Below are 24328 nucleotides of genomic sequence, written 5' to 3'. Positions count from 1 at the left end.
TGTGACATTACTTGTGTTGTAAGCTATGAATTGTACAATAACCCGACCAATGTTATCTTGAGAAAAGCGTTGATGCGCAATGTTAAAGAGAAAGTGTAGGTTTCCTATTTAGGAACCAGTGTTAAATCGTAGTGCAATTGTGTTGAACGTGTTTAAAACACGAGCGTGAGGTCGTGGGTATTGTATAATTCATGAGCAGTGTCTGTATGCAAAATGATTTTAGGGGTTGGACCTGAATCAGGAGGGAGAGGCCCTGACGGACTCTTCCGAGTGTAGGCCTTGGGGGTCACCGGGTTTGAGTGCTCCTTTAAGCCTATGCTGATCCCATATGGTTGAAGCATTCTCGCAAAACATCGTGACCCTGGCTGGTCTCCCTATGATCTTACTTAGTGAGAGTGACCCGACAAATCCATTGTGTGATGTGTCTTGTTATGTACTCCTAAGCGCCCCAGGGTGGTTTTTCGCTGACATGGTACCACATTGCATATAGGCTTGAGTCTTAGCATAACTATCTCATGCGCTTGCTAATTGTTTATTATGAAATTGATGTGTTATTATGTCTTGATCAGAGCATGTAATTCTTGTGTATTGTGATTGATGATTGAAAAGTGAACTTTGAATGACAAAGTGGTGGAATTACGTGAATTACGTGTAACTAAGTTTTATTTGGTTTATATGATATGTATATCTAGTTGTCTTGTTTCTATATTAGTTAGGAATGTGATTACTCACTCCCTGTGTGTTGTTTGTGTTTGGATCCTGTGATGATCTTGAACTTTGTGTTCGGGGGAGCAGATGATTAGGTGAATTGCTTTAAGAATTCATGTGCTAAAGGACGTCGGGACACAACGCTCTGATAGGATGTGACATTGTGGTATAGGGTTTTATAGATGGCCTTGTTTGAGCCGAAGTGAATTTATTATTTATTTAGAAAAGTTTTATGATGATGTTAGAAAGGTGAATGTGAGCCTGCTACCCTCTTGAAAGGCTTGTATTTAAATATGTTTTAAAAACTTGAATTAAGTTTATTTTATTTTTTTAATTATTTCTTTTATTATTTCTTTTATTATCAGTACATATATGTGTGGGGTAGAAGGTGTGACAAAGAAGGGCCAATGAGAAAGTGCAACGAGAACCGAAGCTCTTGAACTGGGAGCAGAGAACGTGGAACAGCACGATGGCGGCTCTCATGGTCACGAAACGACAATGACAATGTTGGAACGATGCCATTGATAAGGCAGGTGAGCAGGAGCCTCGCGTGCGGCATGAAACTCGAGGCGAGGAGCGAGCGGAGGAGGAGGCAGTAGGAGCCGACGGTGAAGCGGAAGTTGCAGTGGTGGGTGGTGAAAAGAAAAAAAAAATTTGATCTGATATGGACACTTTCATGGTATCTCAACTACCAATTTTAATCGAACGGTGCCACCGTGAAAAATATTATTTCACACGGTGAAAAAGATGTTTTACTTTCCAGAAGTAATTTAAATTCTAACCCTATTAATTAGTAGAATTTATACATTAAGCAAATGTTTCAACAATAAATGAAAGCAGCCGATATCTTATAAATACTTGCAATACTTTGATAAAACTTATCATTTATCAACTCCTTTAATATTTCAATATTGTTTTAAAAAAATTCCTTTAATATTATACTATTTGTTTAAATTATCACAGTATTTTCACTATTTAATTTATTTAAATTTTAATTATATTTTTTGTATCTTTAAGTAATTAATTATAAGAGTTGCATAAAAAGAACAAGTACTTAAATTAACTAAAAAATAAATTATAATTACTTAACTATATAATTTATAAAAATAAAAATATATAAATGGTATAAATATGACCTTTTATATGATTATATAGTTATTAGCTAGTTTAACAACAAATTTGATTATAAATATTTATAATTTAATAAATTAATTTAACAGTTTTTAACTTTCAACTAAAAATTAACTTTTCAATTAATTTATTAGCTACTTTTTTATACCAAACATAATCATAATCTCTTATTTTTTTTATAAATAATAATACTTTTTTATGAAATATTCTTCAACATGTTTCTTTTTCCTTCCTATTGAAAAATATTTTATTTAACCTTTTCGATTACATTTTAAGATGTATTTTTTAACTTTAATTATATATATATATATTACAGCTGTACACACCCGTTATAAAACTTATCTTCTTTTCCCAAGGTATATTGCGTCCACGTTTGAGCATTCTAGCTAGCTTCAAGTTAACCTTTTGCTTGATTGAAAAGTTGTTTAATCTGTCCATATTTAATTTTATATTTCTTCTATAGACATTCATGTTACAAAATCGATTTTACATGATGCTACCATAAGACAAAGTTTCAACACACACATGACACAACCAATTCTTTTTCATCATAATTCACAACTCACAGTGCAAGAAAAAAATCCACAATTTAGTATAATTTAAACACGCATCTTCTTATCCTTAATATATAATTAAAAATAATTTTTATAAAAGATTTTTTCGCCCTGTGTACTCTTTAAATCAAATGGCCCAAGTCTCCTTGGTATAATTAGTGTCTAGAGAGGAGGAGAATGTGTAACACCACTCCATGGTGTGAAGTTTAATGTTCTTAGAGATTAAGACACCTAATGTATATCCGTGACACCTGGGCACTTGAAGGTAGTATAGTGGTGGCATGCATGCATGCACGGAGAGGAAAATTGAATTTGTATTTCAGTGACAAAAGGGAAAGCCAGGATTGAATTAGATTGAAAACACATCATACATAGATAAGGGAATTAAAGAAGCATATATTATATATATACAAGGAACATGCACGAGTCAAAAGAAAGACAGAAAGCACATCGTCACATGTGAATCGAAGCAAAAAGGAGAAGAGACTAGTGGGTTGTGGCGGATTTTCGAGATCACAGATAAGAAAAAAATGAGTTTATTTTCCCAAACTTTTACTCAGTAAGTTTTATTTATTTGTTTATGAAGTAGAATTTTCATACATTTTTTTCGTTTAAAGAGATTCATAATACATGTATTATAAGTAAAAAAAATTTCCACTGTCAATTAATATAAAATTAACAAATTTATTATATATGTAATTTGTGATTGATTCGTTGTGTTTAGTTATTTTTGTTTGATACTATAAGTATATAATAATATTGTTAGCATTATAATTAAATAATGTTTAATTTTTTTAAACCGGTTACACATATCAGGACTTGATTTATAGTTATATACAAGAGAAAAAGAAGGAAGACACAATCAAAATGGACATCTGGAAGCTTTTTGTCATTGCATTGATGCCAAATCTGAAAGTATTGTTGATTACTGTTCTTGGCACCTTCCTTGCAATTAATCGCCTTGACATACTTACTGAAACAGCAAGGAAGAACATGAATACTGTAAGTTTCATCTCCTTCAACGCACCCTCTTTTTCAACCTAAATATATAATATACATTAATGTTCCAAAATTACAAATTCCATTGGTAATGAGTAAATGTTCCTTATAAATATTAAAATAAAAAAGTATTTAATTCTTATCTTATTAAATTATGAGAAATATTATCAACACATTCTTTTAAATATTCTTTCATCTATTCTAATAGTTTATGACACTAGATTAATTAATGCGAGATATTAAAAACACAATTTATAAAAAAAAATTACATGTGAATATCTTTGATGACATGATAAATTAATGAACTACTAATATGATTGATACGTTAATAGTTAAGTAGTTTACGTTATTACTTGAACACATGAACTAAAAAAAATTAGGACTAAATTAAAATAAAAAATAACTATATTTTATAGAGACAATTTTTTTTTTTTACAAAAGAGTTTATTTAAGTCTTATTAAAAATTATAAAATTTTGTGGATTTGGCACTTTAACTTCTTATTCAATAGGTCTTACTCACATTATCTAGTTTTTAATAAATTTTTAGCCAATAATAAAAAATATATTAAAAGATCAAGTGTGTATAATAAAAAAGACAAATAACTAAATTTATCCCTTCTGAAAGATGAAAAATTTAAATTTAGTCTTTGAATATTTAAAATGTGCGACAAATTAGTCTTGTAGACACTTTAATGACAAATTGATCCCTAAACATTACAACTTAATGTCAAATTGGTCTTTAAAAATATAATTTATTGTCAAATTGATTTTTAAACATTATAACTTAATGATAAAATGATTTCACAAATTTAAAGGCATGACTAATTTGTCCTATTTTTTACACATTCAAAGACTAAATTTATATTTTTCATCTTTCAGATACCAATTTGTTACTCTACCATACTTTCAGGGATAAATTTGACTATTTAAAAGAAGTTAAAATTAAGACACATGTATTATTTCTTGTTGCTAGCACGTTTTTGAAATTAAATAAGAAGTTCTTTATAAGAAAGATGACAATCAAGGCACATGTATTATTTCTTGTTTTTTATCTTTCTTTTTTGTGAAGTAATGGGAGACCCCAAAACAAAAACTAAAAATCGCGAGGAAATATGGTTAAGGTTACATCCACAAAAATGACATAAAACAAGCTCAAAGATCTTAAAATGAGAGTAGCGACCAGATTATTTACAACTTGATTCCCTTCTCGAAGCACATGCTTCCACACAAATCTTTCCCCTAACCTCTTGAAACTATCTATACTTTGGACCAAAGGATAACACGAGTGAGACCCCATGCACCCTTCCATAAGAAATTTGATCACTGTTTACTCATTGACAAACGGATGTACTAGGTCGTCAAGTAGTATTCGGTAAATAATTAAGAGTATCATTCCCTCATAGACTCAAGTAATACTTGACAAATTTCACAAATTTTTATCATATAAACTAACAAATGAAACAATAAGAACATGAACTTAGCATTCAACAATTAGGATAAAACAAATCAAAGCTATAAACTTGAAAGTTTTTTGATTTTTAGATAATAAAAAAACACACGATACAACGATGTGAAAATCAAATAATGAAGGTTGTCGAGTTAGATCTCACTGAACCAAACTCTTTTAAAATAAAGAACAACATCCAACTTGAGATTTAATGTTAATATTAGTCTATGAAAGCATTTTCCAATCACAATCTCGTCCTAAAATCAAGTTACAAAAGTATTTTCAATAACAAATCATAATAAACATTAAGAGTAAAAGTAAAACATTAATATTGAAGAACAAGAAAAATATCTATAACTATTTCAAAAAATACTTGAAAATAAGGTTTAATTATAATCTAAGCCCAACAACAAAAAGATTTAGCTACCCATTGTCGTGGGTGACACCAAAATACAATGATGGAGGAAGAAGATTGAAGAAAAGGAGAAATGAGGAAACTTTTCCTTCACTAACCAGTGCTTGGGTCGTGCAAATGAAGCCCCCTTTTTGGAAATGGTGAGTTAGTTCCTTTAAATCCCCAAAATTGCAACACTTTAATGAAAATGTGCTTAAGCCAAAAATTTTGACTTAAGCATATTTGAAAACTTTACCTGTGTGATTTTAGCTTGAGGCAAAAAAATTCAGGCTTAAGCGGTTTTTGCTCAGCAACTTAATTTTTTTGACTTTAAACTTTCTCATTTCTTGTTCTAAGTTTCCTTTCCAAACCAATATTCATTCTTACAAAATAATTCATCCATAAACATATGCAACCTATCAAAATGATAAACTAAAGAGAAAGCTACAAATTCATAAATTTAACACCAAAAAGGTACAAACAGAGTCTAAATAAAAGAAAAAAAATGAAATAATTACCTAAATTTACATATCTCCATAAGTATTTTCTACAATTATCAATCACCAACAAGGAATTAGATTCAACAATGAAAACACTGCCCACATTAAGATATTCATTATATCCATAAAAGCTTGTGCTAATATTGTATTAAGAACGGAAGGGGAAAAAAATACGTGATGTGCATAGCAATACAATTTTTACATAAATCTTCGGTAAAAGAAAAATTTTATATATATCTCATACTTGAATTTCTTTACAGATGGTATATTTTGTCTTTTCTCCTGCTCTTGCTTGTAGCAGCCTGGCTAAAACCATAACTTTAAGGAGTATGATTACATTGTAAGTCTTCACATTGGTCTTCAAAGTTAAAATTTCTCCGTTTTGTTGGTTCAATAAAGATTCTTCGATGACTTATCTGTAGGTGGTTCATGCCACTGAGTATTCTCCTCACAATTATTATTGGGACAGCTCTAGGATGGTTACTTGTTAAAATAGCTAGAGTTCCTCGTCATCTTCGAGGTCTTGTGTTGGGGTGTTGTGCTGTAGGTACGTATATAGCTTATAGATTTTTTTTTAAATGAATAGGATGATTTTTTTGGAAAATATATGTGATGTATTCCATAAAAAAAAATGTACTTGTGATCATTATTCCATATCTAGAGATCTAAAAAATTTGATATGAATTGTAGGACATTGTAGGCAATACGATGTAACTACGAATAAAAAAAACTATTGCAGAATTATAGTTGTATATCATTTTAACGGTCAATTTGTTTAAATTTAAATAATTCTAAAAAAAGTGATTTTTTAATAAGCGGATAGGAGATGCTTTTTAAAAAAGCATAAAATCATTTAAAAAAACAAAATAATTTAGACAAACACTTAAAAAAATATTATTTTATTAATAAAGATGTTTTATTTTTTAATAAAAAATAACGTAAACCAACATACTTCATATATACTTCCTCCATTTTTTTGACATTTTAACAATCTTTTATTTTTTGTTTTCCAGTTCTAATGATTTTTTTTTCAATTCCATCCTTAATGATTAATTAATGTGTGATTTTAAAGAAATTAATTAATATGAGAGATAAGGAAAGCTACAAGAAATTAATTTACAATTTTGATGAAAATTAAAAAATTAATTATATTTTTTAAAATTCTTGTTCCATATCCTTTAATGTGCGTCTCTTTGGGGTTTGACGTCTACAGGAAATCTGGGAAATTTGCCTCTTATTATAGTTCCAGCTATCTGTAAGGAAAGAAGCAATCCATTTGGAGATGTGGATATTTGTTACAAAAATGGACTGGCATATGCTTCTCTGTCATTGGCAGTATGATACTAACTTAGAGGATTTGAAAATTAAGTCTGCGAAATGAGAAATGGTCTTTACTAATCTTTATATGATATTTAATCAATTGTTAATTATTTTTCGTAAACTATAAAGTTTAAATTTGTTATATAAATATTACTTGAGACACTACTACATATATGATTTTTAGTAACATTTTCTCAGTCTAATGCTTAATAAAAATATTGTTAGAAACTTTTGATTATTATAAAATTATGAATAAATATTACTAATATATTTTTGTAACATTTTATCAAATGTTATATATATAATTTATGTTATTAAAGTTTAAAAATATCAAAAAAGGATTTAACAACATGAATTTTACACAATATTTAAAAAATATTATAAAAATATATTAGTAATATTTATTCATAATTTTGTGAATTTTTTAAATGTCATCAAAAGTTTTTAATAATATTTTTATTAAGTGTTAGATAAAAAAATATTATTAAATATCACTTTTGTAGTAGGGAGATGATGGACATGTATATATTGACTGCTGTCTGCCAAATAATTTGTCTCCTAAAATATTACATGAACACTTTTTTTCTTGAGTATATTAATTATTATTATTAAGTGAACTTCACACGAGAGACCTGTTAAATAGGAAGTGATTGATTACAAATGGTTACCTTATTTTGTGAGACTTACATGAAAGAATGTGTTTTTTTTTTTTTTTTTGTATTGTAGTAAAAAAGGTGTTTTTGACATAAAGCATCAAATCATATAGTAATTAACATTAGGATTTTTTTAATTTTTTTAATTTTTTTTACCATATTCCTGTCTTTCAGCTAGCATCCATTTTAGTGTGGTCTTATGCATTTAACATTGTGCGCATATATTCAACTCAAGAGATTTCCAATGTTGTCGAAGTTGATCAATTCACTGTAAATCCAACATCTACAACAGAAACTGATCCAGAAAACCATTCAAAATGCTCCACACAAACATTGGTTACAACTGAAGATAGATACCATACTAAGAATTGTGTGAATCAACTTGAAATTGAAATTGTGGTGCCAAATGGACAAGAAAAGGTATGACGTTGCATTTATATTCGGATTTTAAAGGTACATTTGGAAAAATTACAGAATTTAATATGTGGAACACTTAAAAAGCTTTAAGCTAGGTTACTCACCAACATTTATCTATGTTTCTAATATAATTAGTGAGTTTACATTCTTTGCTGCAAAACTCTTGTCCCTTAGAAGTCTTTACCATCACTTTCTTATGCCATCAACACGAGCTACTTATTTCTATTTTTGGTCTTCTATCCTCAAAATTTGAATTTGGTCATCTCACATCTTTTTCTTTTTGCAAGATTGATTCTTCCACTATTTTAATTTGGCAATTTCGGTCTATGTGTTAAACATTGAACATCAAGTTAATAAATAGGCCAAAATTGCACACTTAATTAAATGATAAGGTATCAAATTCAGAAGAAAAAAAAAACTAGAAGGACCAAATACAAATTTCAATTATTAATATATAAAAGGATTAAAAATATAATTAAGCCTAAAAATATGTATTATTTATATAGTTTATAGTGGAATGAAATAAAAATCAATAATGATTGGTGTCTGCTTATTTGCAAATGGTTATGTTTCAATGTTTTACAGAAGGAAAAGTTAATGCAATGCCCACAAACATTAGCTATATGGAGCAACTTGAAGCTATTATTTCCACCTACATTGATTGGAGCGGTATGACAATAATTCTCTTATTTTCCTGAGTAAAATTATTGTCCATCAATTATTTAAGCATAAGCGGGGGAATGCGGTTATACTATATAAGAAAATCACAAAACATAGTTTGGTTATTTGGGCAATATCTTATGTTTAAAAGCCTAAAAAATTAGTCTCAAATTGAACTGTTGCACTTACCAATGGAATAAAATAAAGAAGTTGAACCTTAACAAAAATCCTATAACTTTCATCCTAGTGGTAAGTTCTTACTTGAAATACTATAACAAGCATTATAGTGCAACTCAAATTCAAACTACAACGCTCAATGTTAATATCTTAAGTACCAGAAGTGCCAATAACACTCTTTCTAACACATCTTTCTAGCATTCTCTTTATTATTAATTAAATTTTATTAAAAATTATATAATCACGTGAGACTCATTAAACAAAAAGTGAAATCTATAAATTTGGGGATTTTTAAAAAAAAAATCCATAAAAAGTGTGTTAAAAAAGTGTATTGTTAGTATTTTTCTTTAAACAATGGTAGAAAATGTGTTAGAAGAAATGTGTCATAGAGTATTACTAGCACACATTTTATTTATTTATTTATATAAAAATTACTTTATACTTCTTGCCCACAAAATATTACTTAATCTTTTTCATATTGTACACAGATTGTTGGTTTGATAATCGGTATAGTCCCTCAATTTCGAAAATTGTTAGTTGGTGAAAGTGCTCCTCTTCTTGTGATTCAAGACTCTCTCATTATGATAGGGTGAGTTATCACTCTTATTTGAGCATATCTGGTTTCATGAATTCATAATTTTGGGCCCTTGGATTTAATTGAGACATTTGTTTCTTGGTTCTAAAAATTCTCATTTTTTGTTAATCCATCAGATTATACTTACCTGACCCTAACCTAACACACTTAGGTTTATTTTTCCCCGATCCCTATTCCCCTCACCCAATCATAATTCATAAATCTTGATAGCAAATGAAGGCAACTTCAAATCCCTCGACGAGCTCCTCGTTGTCATCGATAGCGATCGACGCAGGTGCAATAGAAAATGTGCTTGCAGTTGTGCATGTACCAAGTTTCTTCCTCCTCGGAGAATTCAAAAAGACACACCGCATAAGCACACCTGTTTTGTTGGTCACATTGGAGTCTTCGAACTTGGAAACCTGGAAGAGGTCTCGGATCAGGAGCACTGACACGGAGGGCAGCCTTTCCATCGCGTCGGAGGGGTGAGGGTCCAACCAGGTGATCTCATATTTGAGGAAGTCGGAGAGGCTGAGGTTGTTGAAGAGGAAGAATATGATGTTTTAGAAGAGGTTGGCGAGGTCTAATTAATGTCTACAAATAAAAAATCACAAAAGCAACACTATCTAACAAAAAAGAAAATGACACCAAATAAAACCTAACTATAGACCCGAATCCGAATCTGACTTCTACCAAGCGTGTCATAGATAAGCTTCTTATGTCCACCTCGTATAACATTTGAGAATAAAAAATTGTATGTTTACTGTTGTTTATGACAGTAATGAGAGACAATACTTCTCATACACCATACCTGATTTCCAAAGTAGCTATCCTTAAGTGTTCGATGAAAATCCCAGCCCATATATTCCACCCAATCTAACGCAATACATGAGAGAAAGTTGTGTTGGAGAAATGGAGATGAGATGAGATTTGGTCTCTCTTCTCCTCCTTGTGTTGTGTTTGGTTCTCAAATTGTAGAACATCGAGCACCAACAAAGAACCATTTAGTGGATTTTTCTGATGTGTTTGGTTAGCTAGGTTCAATATTTTTAATATTTATTAATTTTTAATTAATTTAGAATTTAATTAATAACTTTACTAATGAAAAAATTATTCGTTAATAATAAAAACATAACTGTACTAAGAAAATACAATATGACAAACTAACCAAAATTATGAATTTTTAAAATTAGGAAATTAAATATTTTAATTAAATTTTCGAGGGACCAAAATTAATGAATTCATCTAATTTTGGAGATTAAAATTGTAATTTCACTTTAGTTAAAAATGAAACTAGATACCTTATTTTACTATACTTTCTCTTTATTTTCCTTTATAGGGATGCATGCCTTCCAGCAATGACTATGTTGGTTGGGGCAAATCTTCTTGAAGGTAATCAATAACATAAATTTGTCTAATTCATTTCTTCAATGAGATAATCTATTAGTTTCATTTGAAAATGATGTCATTTGGATGCTCCTCAGGTTTAAAAGGGCAAGGAGCGCAACTTCCACTTATTGTAGGCATTATTATAGTTAGAAATATTGTCTTGCCGGCTATAGGTGTAGGCATTGTTAAAGGTGCTGTCCATTTTGGCTTGATCCATCATGATCCATTATATGAGTTTGTTTTACTCCTTCAATTCGCCCTTCCACCTGCAGTAGCTATAAGTAAGTTGTTTGTTAAATTTAAAAATTAGTATTTATCATTTCTGGTCATATTTATCAAATTAGGCATGAGAATGTGACCCGAATCTGCAGGGCCTACCCCGATTTTGATAGAAAAAATTTGAATTGACGGAGGTCAAGGTTGGGGTTGGATTTTTCCTGACGGCCAAAGTCGAGTTCGGGGATAAGATTATTAATACCCGCCCCACTAATAATTAATTTACAAAAATATCCTTGCATATATATCACACTAAAATCTGAAACTATTGGATTGAATTTTATTCTACTATTGAATTAGCTTTTATGTTGTCATGTATGGTTTACAAATATGTTGCGGTTGCTATTCAAAATTGTATTTTTCATTCTATGAAAAATTTATTTTTTGTAAGATTTTATAATCATGTTAGGGGTGGGAGACGAGGCGGGAAAAACTCGACCCCATCGGGAGCGGGAATGAGGATAAATCTATAGTCTCATCGGGTTTCAGGAGCAGGGGCGGGGTGAAAATGGAGAGTTGGGGGCGAGGTTGAGGGCAAGGTAAGTAAAAACCGGCCCCAACTTGTCCCGTTGTCATGCCTACATCAAATTGATTCCTATTGCGTTTAAATGTATGAAAATAATCTATTTAACAGGAGAATTTGTGTTCGGTTTCTATTATGCGAAAAATTTTCTTAGGTCAATGACACTAAAAAATACCCATGATTTCTAACCAAGAAAAAAAATACATTCATCAAATTGATTATCTGGAGAAAGTATATATAATATATATAATTACCTCCTGAAATGAATACGAAAGAAAATGTACGAATATTAGATGATGGTGACATCCTAAGGTATATCTACTTTTCATGAAATTAAAAATCGTAAAGAGAAGTTTTGCATAACAAAAGGTTTTCAAAAAATCATAAAATTTTATAACTTCCACTTCTTATTTAATGAATTTCCCTGGTGATTTTATAGTTTTTCATAAATATTAATGAATTACCAAACACATGGATCAACTAATATAAGATTGTTTCAGTTTAACTAATAGTTTGAATTTGAGTCTTGAGTATATAATTATATTAAATACTTTAGAAATTTTTTTGCTGCCCATAATAAAGTGTATTACTAACACTTCTTAATTTGACATTTCATGAGAGAAAAAAAAATAGTGTACACGTTTTTTTACGTGAATGATGCCTTCTACATATACCTGTATTTGTCCACACACACATCCATTAATAGTATTCATGCACTTAAATTTCATGAGTACACATGTATTTTTGTATGAATGATGACATTATCATACAATATTAATCATATACAAAATAAAATTTATTCTTACATAGTGTTTGACAGTTTTTTTTGTTATCTTTTGGTAAAAGTAGAAATTCTTCTAATTAACTTTTGCAGATTTTTTTTTTACTTTTAATTTTCCTGTGTGGAATTTCTTTTTATTTCTCAAAACCTCTTTAAATCATGATTAACCTAATCAAGAGAGGCCTAAAATACAATGTCAACCATGATCTCAATTGAACCTTTTTGCATTATGATAATTATGGTCCACTTAATATTCAAATTTCAGTTCACTGTCTTACAAATAAATTTTGAACCACTTGTATTGTATAATTTATTTAACTGGAATGATATATGGTTGTGTCAGGCACATCTACTCAATTGTTTGGAAACGGAAGGGGTGAATGCTCAATTATTATGCTGGCAACTTATTCTTGTGCTGCAGTGTCTCTTACTCTTTGGTGTACATTCTTCATATGGCTTGTACTATAGTTACCTAAATTTTATTGCCTTATATTTTTCCTTTGACTTGCTTATGAAGAGCTAGACAAGATGAATAAGTTGTTTTGACTTAAGATTTTATTATGTTTAATATTTTGGTTTTGATAAGAGTCTCCCTTGATGAGGTGACAATTTTAAGTTGTTTATGTTGCTTAATTGTGTGCATAGGACTGACAAGGCGGTCAAGCTACCTGCACCCGTCTAGTCCTATCATTTTGTGGCTCTTTCTGAGAGACGGGAATGTAAATAGAAAATATCGCCTGGTGGTTGGGTAACAATAATGACATTTGTTGATATGCCACAACTTGTTTACTAAGATCATCATATATTATTAATGTGTGCATTCCATTAGAGTGCTACTAGGTGCACCAGCATTTTTGCTGGTGCACCCAACAAAAATTATAAATGGCAAAAAATGCCCTTGGTTTTTTTTCCTTATAAAAGCTTTTTTTTTTCCTACGCTTCACACATCTACCATTTTTTTTCGTTGTTTTTCTCTATTTTTGTGGTTTTCGTGCGGCATTGTCTCGGGTTCGTTGGTTTGTTGTGAACGATTAGGTGCGGTGAAGGTGAAGGTGTGTTGCGGTGGTCGGCAACGACAAATGAGATACACAAAAGGTGGTGGCTGTGTCGTGGGCGTACAAATTACTTACGAATCAAGTTGATCTGTAAGAGACTTACGGATCAACTTGATCCGTAAGTGACTTACTGATCAACTTGATCCGTAAGAAGAGTAACTATTTTTAAAATGTGATGTTTTTTGAATTCAGTTTCCATTTTTTAAAACTTATTAATTTGTTTGTATGACCATTTTTTGTTTGAGTTGGTTAGATGGACGAAGATGAGTGGATGTATGAAATAATGTCTGAACAAGCGGATATGGATTATGAAAATGAAGAAGCATGTGGTGCGAATGAACCACATGTTGATTGTTCCGATGCGTTCAATACTTCTCAGGTTATAATGTTAATGTTTGTCACAGATTTAATAAAATGAATACTGGTAGAAAACTTAACTTATGTGGATTTCTTTGTAGGTGTTTGAGTGCCGAGATGATGTTTTGCGGTGGGCTCGATTCGTTGCTCATGAAAACGGATTTGTGGAGGTGATTTTAAGGTCGGACACCAACACAGGTAGTAGAGGAAGGACTACGTTTATGTTAATTGACTGTGAAAGGAGTGGCGAGTATAGGTGTAGGAAAAAAGAATTTATCAGAAGAGACACTGAGACTAAGAAATGTGGGTGTCCCTTCAAGCTTCATTGCAAGCCAGTGGTTGGAGGAGAAGGCTGGATGTTGAAGTTGATTTATGGAGTGCATAATCATGAATAGGCCAAGTCATTAGTTGGACATTCATATGTGGGGCGATTGACTAAAGCTGAAAAAACACTTATTGCTGATATGACGAAGTCCATGGTGAAGCCAAGAAACATTCTGCTAACTCTGAAGGAACACAATGCCAGTAGCTGTAAGACCATTAAACAAATATACAATGCAAGAAGTGCATTTCGTTCTTCCATAAGAGGAAGCGATCTTGAAATGCAACATCTGATGAAACTTCTTGAACGTGATCAGTATATTCATTGGCACAGAATAAAGGATGAAGACGTGGTTCGTGATATCTTTTGGTGTCACCCTGATGTAGTGAAGTTAGTCAACGCATGTAATTTGGTATTTTTGATAGACAGCACTTACAAAACAAACCGGTACAGACTCCCACTGCTCGATTTTGTTGGGGTGACACCGACTGGGATAACATTCTCTGCCAGTTTTGCATATGTGGAGGGTGAACGCGTTAATAATTTGGTATGGGCTTTACAACTCTTCCGAGGCCTTTTTTTAAAGCGTCATGCCCTCCCTGGAGTTATTGTCACTGATAGAGACCAAACATTGATGAATGTAGTGAAGGATGTATTCCATGAATGTACAAATTTGTTGTGCAGCTTTCACATAAACAAGAATGTGAAGGCCAAATGTAAATCACTAATTGCCCAAAAAAATGCTTGGGATTATGTCATGGATTGCTGGGGATGTCTGGCTGATTGTCCTTCAGAACAGTAGTTTGATGAATGCCTGAAGAAGTTCAAAATGGCTTGCGCACCTTGGCCAATGTTTGTTGACTATGTCAAGGAAACATGGATAATGCCACACAAGGAAAAATTTGTTTCCACCTAGACTAATAAGGTGATGCACTTAGGAAACACAACAACAAACAGGTATGAAACTGTTGAACTATTTCTATTAATGTTGATTGTTGGATCAAGTGGCCTCAGAATAATTAAGAAGGGGGGGGGGGGTTGAATTAATTATTCCTAAATCTTTACTAATTAAAAGTTTACTCTTCTAAGGCTTTTACTATGTTGTTAAGCAAATGAAGAACAGAAAAGAAACTTAACCAAAAGTAAAAGCATGAATTAAAATACACAGCGGAAAGTAAAAGAGTAGGGAAGAAGGAGACAAACACACAAGAGTTTTTATACTGGTTCGACAATACTCGTGCCTACATCCAGTCCTCAAGCGACCTGCGATCCTTGAGATTTCTTTCAACCTTGTAAAAATCATTTTACAAGCAAAGATCCACAAGGGATGTACCCTCCCTGGTTCTCTTTCAACCTAGTGGATGTACCCTCCACTAAAATTGATCCACAAGAGATGTACCCTCTCTTGTTCTCAGTCAACAACCCAAGTAGATGTACCCTCTGCTTGTACCACAAAGGATGTACCCTCCAATGTATTAAGACAAATATCTCAGGCGGTTAAACCTTTGATACTTTGTGAATGGGGATACAAAAGAATTCTCAGGTGGTTAGTCCTTTGAAAACTTTTGTATAAGGGAAAGGGAAGAATCAAAAGAATTCTCAGACTGTGTCGTTTTGAATTCTTTGACAAGGGAGAAGGGAGACACAAAAGAATTCAGGCGGTTAGTCCTTTGTTCTTTTGGAAAAGGGAGAAGAGAGACACAAAAAGAATTCAGGCGGTTAGTCTTTGGCGAATTCTTTTTGGCAAAGGGAGAAGAGATGAAAAAGAATGAATAGCACAAGTTTTCAAGGTTTAGGAAACCAGAAAACTTTGGAAAGATTTTGGCACAAAGAAGAAGAAGAAGTTCAAAGAGATTCAAGGCTTGTAAAAGATTGTATAAGATTAATTGGATTGATAGAAAGATTGATTGAAAATGCAAAACAAAGCCTTGCTTTTATAGACTCTTCATGTCTGGTCAAGAGAATCATTTAGAAGAGTTATGACTTTTAGAAAAACTTAAAACCAATTTGAAAAAATAAAAAACCATTTGAAGAGTTACATCTTTTGATTTATTCAGAAACAATCACTGGTAATCGATTACCAAATCAGTGTAATTGATTACACAAAGCTTTTATGTGAAAGGATGTGACTCTTCACATTTGAATTTGAATTTCAACGTTCAAAGGCACTGATAATCGATTACCAAAACATTGTAATCGATTACAACTTTTTGAAATCAATTGGAACGTTGTAAATTCATTTGAAAACTTTTTCAAATCCATTTTGCTACTGGTAATCGATTACAATAATATGGTAATCGATTACCAGAGAGTAAAAACTCTTTGGTAAACATGTTTTGAGAAAAATCCATGTGCTACTCAGTTTTTGAAAAAACCTTTTCATACTTATCTTGATTAAGTCTTCTCTTGATTCTTGAGTCTTGAATCTTGATCTTGATTATTCTTGATTCTTGAATCTTGAATCTTGATTCTTGAAATCAAATTTGCTCTTGATCCTTGAAGTGTTCTTGACTCAATCTTGAACTCATTCTTGAATGTTGTCATCTTTGTTATCATGAAGTGATCTTGACTTTTGAGCTTTTTGTCATCATCTTTGTTATCATCCAAACTCCTTGAATCAATCTTGATTCATCATGAAGCTTGCTTCTACATTGATGAATAGATGGAATTGTATTATTGTATATGTTTATTTTTATTTGTGTATTTGAAATGTAGGGTTGAATCTGCTCACTCGTCTTTAAAAAGATTGTTACAAAATAGCCTTGGAAACTTATGCAGTGTGTGGGATGCCATGAACAACATGATTACGTTGCAGCACACGGAGATTAAAACATCATTTGAAACAAGTACACATGTCGTTGGACGTGTGTTCAAAAAAACCTTATACAGGAGGCTTCTTGGAATGGTTTCAAGGTATGCTTTAAATCAGATTACTGCTAAATTAGAGCGTGTTGACTATGCTGGCAAGAATCCCTCAAGTTGTGGTTGTGTGGTGAGAACAATGCTTAGTCTTCCTTGTGCTTGTGAGCTATCCAAATATATTAGTGGCTGCATCCCACTGGATTCAATCCATATGTTCTGGAGGAGACTCAGTTTTTCAGACCAAGGGTTATTTGAGCCCGAGGTGAGCATCAATGAAGTAATGGAAGCAATATCCAAAAGATTCGAAGAACTTGATGTTTGTGGCAAGTTTACTCAGAAGACTAAACTTTGGGATATTGCATACCCTGATCGGAATTCGATGTGTCCTCCTCCAGCAAAGGTTTACACAAAGGGGGCACCGAAGAAAGCTATGAGCAGGAACCCAAGGTCAACAAAGCGTGATCCATCTTACTAGGAGTATGTAGATGCCTTTGAATCTATGCAAAATAGCAATTCGTCGGTGAGGCGTACTGCATCATCCTCTGAGCAACCGAATCGAAGAACGATAATGCCCATGTTGGACCAGTTTCAACCATTTATGCACGACTTCATTGATAAGATTGTTGATGTCAAAGTTGATGGTAACTGTGGATATCAGTCGGTTGCCGGTTTATTAGGTATGGGTCAAGACTCTTGGTCGGTGGTCTGCAACCATCTGCTTAAAAAAACTTGCCAAATTCTTAGAAGACTATATCAAGCTCTTTGGTGGCATGGAGAGATTTTAGGAATTTTGAGGAATTAAGGATGTCACTACTTGTTGATGGGTTAACCAAGGTATGTAATTTATGTATTTGATTTTTAAGAGTTATCTTTGAAATTAATTTTGATGTGTATATTTGTTTCATTCAGGTGACTACAGATAAGTGGATGGATATAACGGACATGTGACATGTCATTGCATCAAGGTATAACGTAATCGTTGTATCCTTGTGTAAACAACAAAGCACGACGTTCTTTCCTCTTAGAAGTCAACCGCTAGCAAATTCTTCATTGCATCATATAATTTGTATCGGTCATGTGTATGCCAATCATCTTGTTGAGGTACATTGTAGATATGAAGTGTTTTTTTTTATATATTTATGCAATGAGTTTTGTAGGATTGAGTTAACATTTTTTTGCATGTACAACAGGTTTATTTAAAAGAACATTGTCCCTTACCGCCTGTAGCATTGTTATGGTCTAGCAATTGTCATCCTCAGGCGAAGCCGTGGCCAAATCCATATATTAGCAGAATGCAACATTACAAGAGCTTCGTGATGTTCAAGAGAGACTATATTTACATAAATGATGATTGAACATGTAATTTATAATGGCTGGTCATTTTGAATTGGATATTCCCATTTACTTGTTTCGTCCACAACAAAATTATTACTTAATTCTAAAAAAGCATGTATGATATATTGTTGTCTGAGTTGACAACACATTGTGAAACAACGTGTATGATAAATTGTTGTCTGCATTAACATAAAGCGCGTGAAAGGACCTTGCACAACATGACTACACATGCAGATTTAATGCAAGCTAAAGCATGTCACGCCATTGGTGTAGTTGACAACACATACAGAAAGCATGTGCATGCGTATTTTTAATCTTTATAAAATGCAACACTGATATTAAAACTCATCTATATATATGACACAACCTAACACTATAAAAAACCACAAGTTTCAGTCGTAACCCAACTCTTACAAAAAAACTATGGCATTCTTGGGAGAGACAAGCAGTCAGACAATTGTGAACTCCACATTAGGTTTTATTTTTCCAAATGGATCCATTGTTCATAACAAGAATGGTGTTTCCTTTCAAGCTTCCACTCCAGTTCCCATTCGAGTACCTAATGGGTGAGATTTTCAAACGTTAAAAATCAGAATACACAATACCCTTAAGCTAACCGACAAGCAATTTTTGGATAAAATTTACTACCAGCAGCCTTTCACATATGTAGGTAATCAATTTCCGTTTCAGTGTATGCAACTGAAAGATGATGCTGATGTTAACACAATGTTAATGTGTAATCATGAATTTTCATTTGTTGGTCCGATTGAGTTATTATGTAGCATTGCTAGAACCCCAGGTGATATTTTAAACTTACTTCAAGCTACTATGACCCCTACTCATGATGCCTTGCTATATTACAATGGGAGGTGGATCATATCATGCCAAAATGAGTTTGTTGGTTACCTCGTTCACAGGAAAAAATCTCAAAAAGTTTGACATTCCCACTGGATGTAACATGGATGAATTGAAGGATTTGATCAAGCAAGTTGCGCCTACTGGGATTTCCCCTTATGGTATTCATGAAACACAAATGGTAAGGCGATAGTTATTTCGAAAACTAAGTCACCATGAGTATTCAAAAAAAGTTATAAAATTCGAAATAATTGAACTCAAAACCAACGATGATGTGATGAAGGTGTTGATTGAGTCTAACTACTGGAAAAAGATTGGGCCAATAGAAATTTTAGCTGTTTTCAGTAAACCTGTACCGGAAATGGAAAACGAGTTGTCCTTGTCGCAAAATTAGCGTGAGTTAGTTGTAGTATTTGATGCAAATTTAATTTCGTTCGACTATGTTAAAGTTAATGTATTGTTTGAATTCATGTATCGTATAATCATTTTTTTTTTCTGGAAATGGAAGATGACTTGTCGTTCTCTGTTAAATTTGATTTCTACTACTTTTACTTTTTTGTCGATCTTGCAATTTTATTTTAAATATAAAAAAAAAACAACTACAACAACCGAAAAATAACAATTAATTATTTAAACTCGAGTAGTTCATTCTTTTTAAAGAAACTACTATAAAATTAAAATTTAATTAAAATACATTTTGTCATCAATTAAAAATAATTTAATGTTGAACTAATTAAAAATATTTAACAAATTACATTTAACTCTGATGCAAAATATGGAAATGAAGAAAATAAATAAATTATATGAGTCAATTATTAATTTAATATGTTGTATAATGCTTCAAATGAGAAGGTTTTATTTTTTAGTCTCTCAAATTAGAAGGTTTTATTTTTTAGTCTCTTAAAATAAAATATAAATGTTATGCCTAATTATAAAATTATAAAATACAAATACGGATTTTTATCTGAGGAGAGAAATTAAAAAATACATTTTTTTAATTTGGTAGAATAAAATTATAATTTTTTTTTAATTGGAAGTTTTTTAAGCATGTGTTTCCATGTTTTCAACTTCTTTATTTCAATTTCCATTTTTTGTTTAATTTTTTCTTTTCTACACCCTTTCCACAAATAATTCAAAATTAGATTCATTAAATTAGTTGTAAGACTCAAGATTTTGTGGTTCTTAATAAATTTAATCCAATGAAAAAGTTGTGTTTAAAAGTGTGTGTTATAACATTTTTTAACTAGAAATATCTACTTTTTACTCTTTAAACATCTTAAATAAATCTCACTATAACCCGTCATTATTTTTACTCTTGACAACTTGAACAAATTATCACTCTTAGCCAATAATTTTTAAAAAAGTTATTAATACAAACCCCACACATAATCTTTCAACCTTATGTTTTGATATCCTAGCATTTCTTAAAGGTACAAATATATTGACCCACATAAAATATTTAAGCATTGATACTTAGATAACTACATCATGCTTCCTGCACTCTAATTAAACATTCTCTCTCAGCACCACATATTTTATTAAAAGAAAATATTTTTTAGTCTCTTAAAATAAAATATAAATCTTACGCCTAATTATAAAATTATAAAATATAAATACGGATTTTTATCTGAGGAGAGAAATTAAAAAAAAACATTTTTTTAATTTGATAGAATAAGATTATAAAATTTTATAAGCTAGATTAGGCAAAGGGAATACACAATCAATGAAAATAAATAAAACTAACATTACTAATGGAAATAAATAAAACCAACATTACTAATGAAATGGGTTCAAGTACAATATCTATATATACATCGAATATTAATATAAAATATGTAAATAAACTACGTCTGATCCGTGCACCGCCTGCGTCGAGACCTAACATATACTAGCTAGTCTTGTGTGACACTCTTGGCCATCCTGAGGCATTCTTCGATCAGCTCATGTGTCGATGAGCCTGGCGTGACCACCCTTAGGCTCAGATGACGCTCCAACCTCTCTCAGCAATCCCATGGCAAACTTCTTGTTAAATACAAAACAAACAAATCACACAAATTATTATGAAAATATTGACGTAAATGATGTAAATTATTAGTATTACTTACCACTGCATGTCTAGGCTCTTCCACAGCGGGTCTCGCAGATGTCGACGGTGCTCCTGGCTCCGGCACGTGTGGGATATCTGTCTGTGGGGCCTGAGGGACGACTCAGGGCTGCAGAGCATGACCATCTGGCAGAGGATCTGATGCCTGGTCTGGTGTTATGAAAGGATGCGAGATGCGGAAGAACCAGTCCATGTAGTCGCTGACACACTGACCTGGCATAACGCACACCTCACCTGTTGGAACCATATGATCCGAGTAGTGCATCCACCTGTCGTGTATATCATCATACGACACCCATGAATTGACAGGCAGAGCAAGAATGGTCTGGGTGTATCCAAACTGCCGCATGACCCTCTCTGGTCGGTAATACACAGCAACGGGCCCCTAGCGCAGGAGACCGGAATAGCTTGAAATCAAATGGAAGTCCCGGACTGGTTGATGCTCCCTATATGGGATCCAACAGACATTCGGAATCCAGAGTCGGTCCAGGCGCTCCCTGTACGCCGATGTACGTATGCTCTTCACGGTCTTCTTTGTTGCAATCCACCTACAGGCACACGGTGAATCCTCGTCGTAGTCCTGATCAGCAGTGGACTCCACGATTGAGGGAAAGTGCTTGTATATCCAGCACTACAGAGGTAACATCAAAATGATAAACATTAATAATGAAAGTCTAACAAAATTTAAAGTTAAACATTGTTGAACCTCAACAAATGAAAAACATGTTTGTTACCTGCAGCAGTGTGATGTAACCGCCAAGTTGTCGGCTGCTGCTGATAGAGGCATCGTTCAGCTGGACGTATATATGCACCAGTGCAGCTACTCCCCAGGCGTACCTCCCGGTCTGACTGAGGTCACGAAGGGCCTCCAAATACACAACATGAAAATTGGTTGCACTCTGTTTGCTAACAGAGTACAACCCAGAAGATGAAGAAGATACGTGCGAGCCGCAGCTGTCCAGTGACCTGCCTGGCATCGACGCTCGTAGATATGACGTACCCATTGCAAGAGTACGTACGGTCCATGACACTACCCTGTCTCAACCCTGGTAGCCTCTGCAGAGACCATCAATAAGTCCACCAACATCTGAATCGCATCATCCACGTGCAAGGGTTGAAAGGCGTGCAAGTTGCCAACCACGGGCAAATGCAGAAGTGATGAGACGTTGTCTAGCGTGATCGTCACCTCTCCCACAGGGAGATGGAAACTAGACGTCTCCCGGTGTCACCGCTCGACAAACGAGGACAAAAGTCCCCGATCGCCAGTGTCTATCGAACATGCGATCAGAGGACTTAGTCCTATCCCAGCAACTACTCCCTCAATGGCAAGGACAGGCCTGCCTAAACTATGGACCTTCCTCCCGTGAGAGGATAACTTCAACTCAGGACGCTCCTGAATTGAAGTATAAAGTAACACAAAATTCGTTAAAATCATCATTTAAAGGAAAACTAATTTCAATCATAAAGTATAATTAACAAGTAACTAAAAATAAATATTATAAATACCTCTCCCGTCTATACGCTGCAAGCAATGTGATCCGCATACTGGGTCAGCACGGATGGGTCGCCCGGACCACCCGAAAATCCCTCATGCTCATCGTTAGTAGCCTGAGCGCCCGTGTCTGTAGGAATGTCTTCCCCAGTGTCCTTTACATCAGCTGGTGCCATCGGGTCATCCGAAAATACGTCAGCCTCTACATCTGGTGCAGGAAGTACTGACTCATCGTGCACTGTAATCATAGGTACTCGTTGCCTCCATGCGGATGCGGTAGACCGTCGACGCTACGGAGCATCATCAGAATCATCATGATCTCCTCTGCCCACACCTCTGCTAGTAACGTGACCTAAGGCATGACCTAATCCTCTAGTCCTAACCATGATCTGCAAATGAGTACCGCAAATTCCATCACTGATTTCATTCTCTCAAATTTCATTGGTCTAACGCATATAGGCATTATCTTTTCAGGCACTACTTGGTAGAAAAAGGATATTCACTTTGAAATTAAGATATATGCATTGCTTATAAGTGACACTGATTTGGAAAGGTGAGAGATTTGGGAAGGAATATTCCCTTCAAAGTTAGAATCATACAAGTTGACATGCGTGAGTCTCACAAACCCACCAAAGTCAGATGACAAATGAGAATGATTAAAATCATTGAAAGCATGGTTGAGTGACTGAATATGAGAAAGATGGAATGAGAGGGTGTCATGGGGAGGAGTTTTTTAAGTGCAGCAAGGCAGAGGTGTCATGGGGTGGCATAAGGAATGACAGGGTGAAAAACAAAGGATGGGCAAATGGGAACACAAAAGGAACCAATAGTGATGAGCAATTGCAACAAATGTGAGCCAATAGTTATGCCAATATTTGGATAATTTCAGACAAGCACTAGGTATCTTTTGGAATTTTTTAAATCAAGAAAATTGTCATCATTATATGTTTGGAAAATATCTCTAATCATCAATTACGTAAACCAATAGTTGTAACTTTGTTCCCAAGGGTGCAAGAAATCAATAATTATCTAGGAATCCGAAGATTCGATTATTGTGGCTAGTGGAATGCTCACAATTACCACCTTAATTTGGTCAGATTATCCCCTGTATAATACCATAAATAATGTACATGCGTGAAGAACAAAGCAAAATGCAACATTTAGTATTAGTGACTTGATAGAGAGCAAAAAACTATGCTAATCTACTCCTAAGAAAAACACTATTAAAAACTATAAAAAAAAATAAAAGGAAAACAATATTTTATTAATTTCTCATTCATTCATTTCCCTGAAAGGAGATATATCTATATATAATCATAATTCATGCTAATCAATATATATTATTTATCTATATGTCAATATCTCATTATTTACAACCAAATTGTGACTAAGGTCAAAACAAATTGTGACAACAATCTAATAATAATGATCCAAATTATAGG

At 33.0% G+C, this 24328-nt stretch overlaps 2 protein-coding genes and 1 long non-coding RNA gene across 9 annotated transcripts; 2 read left to right on the top strand and 1 right to left on the bottom strand.

Annotated features, from left to right (window-relative positions):
• The first annotated feature begins 2231 nt into the window (after nt 1-2231).
• Nucleotides 2232-13089, top strand: LOC100807965 (protein PIN-LIKES 3). 7 transcript variants are annotated; one of them, XR_005892184.1, is made up of 12 exons: nt 2234-2952; nt 3210-3395; nt 5995-6074; nt 6157-6281; nt 6948-7069; nt 7882-8127; nt 8710-8793; nt 9450-9550; nt 10875-10927; nt 11020-11205; nt 11610-11739; nt 12848-13003. XR_005892184.1 is itself a non-coding variant. In XM_014777930.3 (11 exons), the coding sequence occupies exons 2-11, from the start codon at nt 3261-3263 to the stop codon at nt 12970-12972; spliced, it is 1257 nt and encodes a 418-aa protein (XP_014633416.1). In that variant the 5' UTR covers nt 2234-2912; nt 3203-3260; the 3' UTR covers nt 12973-13089. The 7 variants fall into 7 exon arrangements, 6 of the variants coding, with proteins under 6 accessions (XP_014633419.1, XP_014633416.1, XP_014633417.1 ...); XM_014777930.3 differs by lacking the exon at nt 11610-11739 and having other exon boundaries at nt 2234-2912; nt 3203-3395; nt 12848-13089; XM_014777931.3 differs by lacking the exon at nt 12848-13003 and having other exon boundaries at nt 11610-11836.
• Nucleotides 13090-16855: 3766 nt separating this feature from the next.
• On the top strand, nt 16856-18534 carry LOC106799347 (uncharacterized). Its single transcript, XR_001389031.2, has 3 exons — nt 16856-17934; nt 18010-18201; nt 18291-18534. It is a non-coding gene; the product is annotated as an uncharacterized lncRNA (long non-coding RNA).
• A 2963-nt stretch (nt 18535-21497) lies between these two features.
• On the bottom strand, nt 21498-22371 carry LOC102662189 (protein MAINTENANCE OF MERISTEMS-like). The gene is made up of 3 exons (XM_006584166.1): nt 22129-22371; nt 21861-22025; nt 21498-21779 (listed from the first exon to the last, which is right to left on the bottom strand). The coding sequence occupies exons 1-3, from the start codon at nt 22369-22371 to the stop codon at nt 21498-21500; spliced, it is 690 nt and encodes a 229-aa protein (XP_006584229.1).
• Between the last annotated feature and the right edge of the window lie 1957 nt (nt 22372-24328).

Source organism: Glycine max, chromosome 7, assembly GCF_000004515.6.
Source record: "Glycine max cultivar Williams 82 chromosome 7, Glycine_max_v4.0, whole genome shotgun sequence".
Classification (NCBI taxonomy): domain Eukaryota; kingdom Viridiplantae; phylum Streptophyta; class Magnoliopsida; order Fabales; family Fabaceae; genus Glycine; species Glycine max.
The sequence above is the reverse complement of the archived record's forward strand: the minus strand, read 5'-3'. Positions and strand labels throughout refer to the sequence as shown.